Genomic DNA, 6,709 nt, shown 5'->3' on the forward strand with positions numbered 1-6,709 from the left:
GTTTGTTCCTTTTTTCCCTTTTCCTGTATTTTTGAGTCCAATTCCTACCTGCCACACACTGAACCTTTAACGATAATCTTTATTTCTATCAGAAAGCGAAACTAGCAGAGGCGTGACTTATAATTTGTGCAACGCTGTTAGGTTTAGGGATTAGAGATCTGATCTACATTATCATATTAAAATTTGGGACACATCGCCAGTAGTGGACCTTGGATTCATCAGGTGTTTCAGCCATTATCACTAGACACCCTCATCCAAGGAGGCCCTGCCAGGGTTGATCAGGCCCCAGTGTGTGTCAATGGTTTATGTTAAATTGTTATTCTCTTCTTCATTCTTCTGTTTAGTTTTCTACTGTTTATTTTCTTCTATTGATTCACTGCAACTGAGAAATAATACTTATCTCTCTTTAGCCTTTATAGAGCCTGTTAGGTTTATCTAGGCACAAACCTATTGCTGGAAGAACTGAGACAATCTACTGCAGTGGCAAAAACAACACACAAGACACCAGAGCTCTTTGTGTGATCTCGTGCACGAGGGAGGTGACCGAGACCGAGCGCTGTTCCTGCCGCTTGAACCCCGTCACTCTCGGTCAGCACCTCCGTAGCACCGCTATTTATTGTGGTTACATGAATATGCAGTTTCATTAACATATGACAGCTTAAACAGGCATGTGTGTAAACAAATAGTACCAGTCTGTGTGTATTTGTAGGTATGCGTGTGTATGTGTATGTATGTGGGTGTATGTGTGTACATGGGTGTGTGTATGTATGTGTGTGTGTGTGTGTGTGTGTGTGTGTGTGTATATATGTATGTGTGTGTGTGTGTATGTGTGCGTGTGTCAAAATGTGACCCTGTGAATGACTCCCCAGATAGCTGGACCAGGGAGTCCAGCAGTTCACCTAAACAAAAGGCTCTTATAGGTAAACAGATACAGTTGTGTTTGCCATACCATATACGAGAAAGAGAAGATACGACCTCTGTCGTGACCTTAGGATGTGTGTGCTATGCCAGAAAACTCTGGAAAAGGAGTGAACGTACTCTCATCTCATGGTACACAGAGTCTTAAAGACCTACTAAGGATGAGACATTTTATCAATATGCAAGCGATTTTATACCTCTAAGCATAAATGATTATATATTTCTAAGTACAAATGACAATCACAAAATATAACCCTGACAGAGCCTCACTTCTTTAAATGGATAGAAAAGGTGATAGAGAGAAGTAAGACAAAAGGGACAAGACAGGAAAGAGCAGAGAGGAGAGCCAGAAGGAGGGCGCCTGATCTGGCTGCCTACACCTCCCTGCTGGATCGGGCTGTACGCTCTACCTCCCCACTGCCTCCCAGAAAAAGGGAAGAAGAGCAGAGGGGAGAAGAGCGGTTAGCTGACTGCCTTAGCTGCCCAAGTGATGTCAGCCCTTTTTGCCATAGCCAGTGACTGGTCCTCTCAGCAGTTTTAGCTAATTCTCTTATAGCCTGCCGTTGTGCCTGTCCTCTGAACCCAATCTCTCTAAGCAGTTTTGCTGTTGTACTGGCAACAAAGCCCTGCACCCCACTTCCACCAGGCGCACCTTGATCTTCCAGCCTCTGTCCTCTGCCTCAGCTGCCAAGTTGGCATACCACAGCTTCTTACGTTCAAATGCTTCCTGAATTGCTCCCTCCCGTGGTACCGTCAGTTCAATGACGTACGCATGTTTTTGGGAGTTAGACCAAAGGACGAGGTCTGGTTGCCGAGCAGTTGTTATGATCTCTGTGGGAAAAAATAGCCTCTGATCCAGCCTCTGAAACAACTGATGTTTTAAAACAATTGTAAATCTTTTGTAAACCACAATGGCAAAAAGCATTTTTCTAAAGATGAATCTGTTTGCAGACTGAAATATGAATTATCATGATGACTGAAGTCAGTAGTAAAACCATGCATGTATCACTGTAATGCATGTATGCCAGTCAATGTAAAGTATTGGTTTAAAAGACATATTTCCTGCCCTTGTCAGCTCATGATATCTGCTGATCAGTCACAAGGCCCTCTTAGCATGCTTTCGTCATGTTATCAAAACAGCCTTGAGCCATTTGCTCATAGATATTGGACCTCTAGTGAATAGAGGGTGAAAGGGCGGCCCAGAAGGGAATAACGAAGGGAGTCGACTTTCCACCGGATTGCCAAGTGAGCTATTTGCAAATATGCAATTATATTTACAGATTACAAAAGTCTTCTGAAGTCTATCTGCGGTAATTCAAATACTTAGAGTCTCTTTTTACAAATCCATTGTTTCTTCTGGTCACAGTTCGCTGATTTAAATCCTTCGTTTTGGACAGAAATTACACAGAGACCATCAGAAGGAGGCTGCTGAATCCAGGAGCTGAGGAAAAAAACAAGTTTGATTAAAGCTGATAATTATTGGTATAAAACAAAATTGATATATCCCAGATTTGGAAAAATATTATTAAATTGTTATTGACTCAAAGTTTCTCTTACTTATCAGTCAGATAACTTCCATCCACCCATGTCCATTTCCCACCTTCAGCTCTCAGACCAATCCAGTATCCATTTTCTCCTGAACTCTTCCAGCTTTTGTCACTGATATATTTCTGATGAAAGAGAAAGTTATCAGAAATACTCAACTACTTTGCTTAAGGCACTGCAACACAGAGTGTGATCAAAAGAAAATGTATTTTTGTTAAATACATTTTTGCTAATGAGCCACATTTCTTATTACCTTTTCTGTTGCATTAATTACAACAACCAAATTGGAAATCTTTTCTTTGCAGTTTTCTCGAGCTTCTTCCCAGGTTTTCTGCTCATGAGGTTCAGCATCATTAATTGCATAGCAGTTTGACTCAAAGTGGAGCCAGCCCTCCCGACAAGTGTTGCAAACCTTTTCTGCAAGTAAAAAAAGTAAAAAAAAAAAAAAAAAAAAGTAAAAATCAATTAATAAAGATCATCAGTGCACATTTATTTGACATGACCTATTTTTGTAGCTGATAGATTTGGAGCCTACTGTTATTTTCTTTGGGACAGTAGGCATCAACACTGCACTGACCTGGACCAAGACTGAGCTCCATCTTCATGAGTTTTATTTGTTCTGTTAGGTTCTGGTTTTCTGCAATGAGGTCTCTGATCTGTGTTTCAAAGGCAGTGGAGGTGTTTGTCCAGTTGAGTTGACTCCTCAATAAGTCTTTGTTCTTATGAATTAACAATGTGGTAACTGAAAAACAAAACGTAACACTTCTTTGGCTTTACACACACATTGCAGATAAACTAATTTTAAAAGTTATACTCACAATAGATGCGAAGGGCCATGATCAGTAACAGAATACCCCAGCAAATGGTTACTGATGTACAAGATTTTATACATGCACACTGCTTATCTAGGAGAAATAAATACTTATTATAGCAATCAAACTAATTCTTACTTTTAAGATTCTAAATTGCTTGTGTCAACTTAAAATCATCAATTGGCTTTTTATAATCATAAAACCATTCTAATTAATGAACTTTTTTGTTATTGTCTAGGGAAAAACAGAAAAATCAGTTTGAAAAAGTTCAGAGGCAAAACCAAGGTGAAGCCCATATTATGGATCAAACTTCAATAACAGTGAATCCTGTACATATCAAAATGTGATTTGAGAGGATGTTGTCATTAAGCTCTTGTAAGGAAAATGCCAACAGCACACTTCCAGTTTCTAAGCAAGTTTCATATCAGTTCCTGTCGTAAAAGTAGCAGTTTTGTATTGTCTTTGTATAACTCACCATTTGTGTCAGATGGTTGTTTAGTTCCTTTGTTTTTCACGTTCATTTCTTCATATAAATTTTCTTCCTGCCTTCGTACTGAAAGACTTAAAGGGTAACCTTGTAGCAGAAGACAAAGAATGATTTCATGGCAAGAAAAAAAAGGTAGTCAATGTGAATAATTTGGTGGATGTCAAGTCTAGTTTGTTAGTTAAAGTGACTGCTGCTATTGTTTTTCTGTTGAGGTCACTGTCATTTGCAGATTATGAGGCACCAAATTTTCTACCCTTCCAGTTTGTAAGACAGGCTGGTTAGTACTTTGCATGATGCCTTGTAGTAAAAGTAGTGGTTTTGCATTTGCTTTGTATAACTCACCATTTGTGTCAGAAGTTTGTTTAGTTTCTTTATTTTTCATGTTCATTTCTTCAAACACGCTGTTTTCCTTTGTTTTAACTGAAAGAATTGAATGACAATGTTGTAACAGAAGACAAAGACTGTTTAAATGGCAGGTAAAAAAGAAATGCCTGGTTAAGAAAGGTTAGTTAATCTGATTTGTTGTGTTGGTTAAAGGGTAGTTAGTAACTAATTAATGCCAAACTAACTAAGTAACCACAGTTTTCCAAAGTATCTTTTGATTATTTTCAATGCACAAAACAGAATTCAGCAAATATGTTGACAGAATTAAGCTTCTTAAATATATTTAAGCTCTTTTTAAAAGAATGCACAGATCAGCTGGCTGGGTTCTTCACGAAGATCTTTAACACTTCGCTGTCCCAGTCCTGCATCCCTCCATGCCTGAAGTCAGCCACATTCGTCCCACTGCCTAAACAAACCAACATTAGCAGCCTCAAAGACTACCGATTAACTTGCTCTACGACCTGTTATAATAACATGTTTTAGAACATGGTCCGGTGCCACAGTATGTCCTGCTTGCAAACCACACTTCACCCACTTCAGTTCGCAAACAGAGGTAAGAGATCAAATGAAGACACCATTGTTACAACCCTCCACACCAGTTTTTATGTGCTTCTGAGTTTTTACGTGTTTAGGAGTTTGTACGTGCTTTGTCTGTAGGGGCCAATGTAAATATACTTATTTTTATTCACTCCACATAAAATGTAATAAATAAATCATATACCGGTAATACAAAAACCAACTATTCACATTTCAATTTTTAACTATTTAAATTTTCAGCTTTTTCCTTTTACAAATTTAAAGTGAAACAACACAAAACACTGCAAACCACAACACAATTAAATATAAATTAAAATATGAAAATAAAAAGAAGATGCATATTCTCTGTCGTATGGGCCTGCATGAATAATCTTTCTGAATCCTTTATCATCTGCAACTGAAAATAGTTGTGGATGATTACTATACCTTTCTAATGTGATGTTGTTGTCCCTGGCTCTCTTTCTTTCTCTTGCTTTTCCCTCCTGCTCTGTTCCTGTGCTACTGAGTGTAAATACCGAAGCACTTTTAGTATCTCATCCTCTTACTTGTCTTGGTTTAGGTAGTTTTTATTTACATTTATTAATAATGCAGACAAAAAACATTAAAAGAAAAAACATTGCTTGAAATGATAAAAACACAAAGATGTTGGTGTCAGCAGTCATATACTTTGTACAGTAAAACATCTCCTATAATTATTAATTGTGATGTTCATCTACATGATCTACAGCGTGAGTTTGAAAATATCTTTTGCTGATGCACGTATTTGAAAAGCTTAGCTTACCTTCTGACTGGTATTGCTTTTTAGGTTTTAGATTGAATGGTGTGTTGTTAAACTTCTGCTCTGCCATTGCTGAAGTCTTTCTGTTGAGCTTCTCATAACTTGTGCACCAAAAAATAGCACTGTGTTAAAACTAAAGCGAATCATTAAAAAAAAAGTTGTTTCCACGCCTTTCATTTCTCTCTTTTCGTCCAACTTCTGCTTTTTACTGATATAGATGATAGGCAAGGTCAGAGAAGTTTTTTTTTTTCACAGCGTTGGTGTGACAGGATATTTATTCAGCAGTAACTCATTGGGAATGTCTGCAACTTGTTCTCATTTACTTCTGTTTTCATCTGTTCCTTTCTTGATAATACCTCAAAACAAACATACACTTTTCCTTGTTAATGCAACAATTTGTCAGTGTGTTTTTTCAAATGATTTCCACAAATGGTGGTGGTCCAGCAGGCACTGCATGAAAAGCAGAAAGAAAATCTGGACAGATGATCATTAGAGAGGGAAAAACATTCAGATATACAAGAGAAACTAGTGTGAACATATAAACTCATACTTTGTCAGTTCAGAGGACAGGTTCCTTTTTCTTCCCAAGATGTCCAGCAAAAAAAAAATAAACCTAATGATATAGTTTTAGGAGCTATAAAAGACTAAACTTGCTTTATAATTTGAGACTTTATTAAATTCCCGAGGCTTTCGGGAGGTCTAGTATTTATATTGGTAGAAACCCGACAATAATACAGAGAAAATCCCAACAATTGAATAACCCCCTTTGAGGAAGCACTTGGTGAAGTGGGGAAGAAAAACTCCCTTTTGAGAGAAAGAAACCTCCAACAGTATCAAGTTCATAAAGGGGCAGCCATCATCCTTCAATGAATGGTATGGTTGATGGGCAGAAAGACAGGACAAAAACCAAACTATGGAAGAGAGCCAGAGATTAGCAATACAGTGCCCACTATTGGCCAAACAGCAGCAGTAACTTACAATGTCCATGTTTTAATTTACTTACTTATCTTCACAGGCTATCCAATAGATTTCTGAAGTTTGCAGATCCACTAGTTTATGGTTCACCACAGCGAAGTTTCATGCCAACAGTTATAAAGCACTTATTCCACCTATCAATTGTTTGGGCGAATCGCTACCTTATCGTGGTGAATGGGTTTGTGTGTCCCAGGGATCCCAGGGGCTATGTTGTCCGAGGGCTTTTGCCTTCTGGTAGGGTCTCCCATGGCAAATTCGTCCTGGGTGAGGGAC

The 6,709-nt window shown here is 38.2% G+C and overlaps 1 protein-coding gene across 4 annotated transcripts; it reads right to left on the minus strand.

Moving 5' to 3' along the window:
* Positions 1-511: 511 nt before the first annotated feature.
* LOC309717063 (C-type lectin domain family 12 member B-like) lies at positions 512-5,562 on the minus strand. 4 transcript variants are annotated; one of them, XM_082551318.1, is made up of 9 exons: positions 5,465-5,553; positions 5,110-5,184; positions 4,105-4,182; positions 3,751-3,849; positions 3,282-3,368; positions 2,999-3,205; positions 2,717-2,880; positions 2,476-2,588; positions 512-2,359 (listed from the first exon to the last, which is right to left on the minus strand). In XM_082551318.1, the coding sequence occupies exons 3-9, from the start codon at positions 4,148-4,150 to the stop codon at positions 2,242-2,244; spliced, it is 834 nt and encodes a 277-aa protein (XP_082407444.1). In that variant the 5' UTR covers positions 4,151-4,182; positions 5,110-5,184; positions 5,465-5,553; the 3' UTR covers positions 512-2,241. The 4 variants fall into 4 exon arrangements, with proteins under 4 accessions (XP_082407444.1, XP_082407443.1, XP_082407442.1 ...); XM_082551317.1 differs by having other exon boundaries at positions 5,110-5,181; positions 5,465-5,552; XM_082551316.1 differs by lacking the exon at positions 5,110-5,184 and having other exon boundaries at positions 3,041-3,205; positions 5,465-5,562.
* Positions 5,563-6,709: the final 1,147 nt, after the last annotated feature.

This window comes from Aulonocara stuartgranti, assembly GCF_965226115.1.
Source record: "Aulonocara stuartgranti genome assembly, chromosome: 11".
Classification (NCBI taxonomy): domain Eukaryota; kingdom Metazoa; phylum Chordata; class Actinopteri; order Cichliformes; family Cichlidae; genus Aulonocara; species Aulonocara stuartgranti.

Coding starts and splice junctions, on each gene's coding strand:
- LOC309717063 (XM_082551315.1), bottom strand. CDS start 5,531: ATGGCAGAGCAGAAGTTTAACAACACACCATTCAATCTAAAACCTAAA. Junction 3,850..4,104: donor ACAAACTTCTGACACAAATG/GTGAGTTATACA, acceptor TTCTGCTACAAG/GTTACCCTTTAAGTCTTTCA. Junction 2,881..2,998: donor CTGTCCCAAAGAAAATAACA/GTAGGCTCCAAA, acceptor TTTTACTTGCAG/AAAAGGTTTGCAACACTTGT.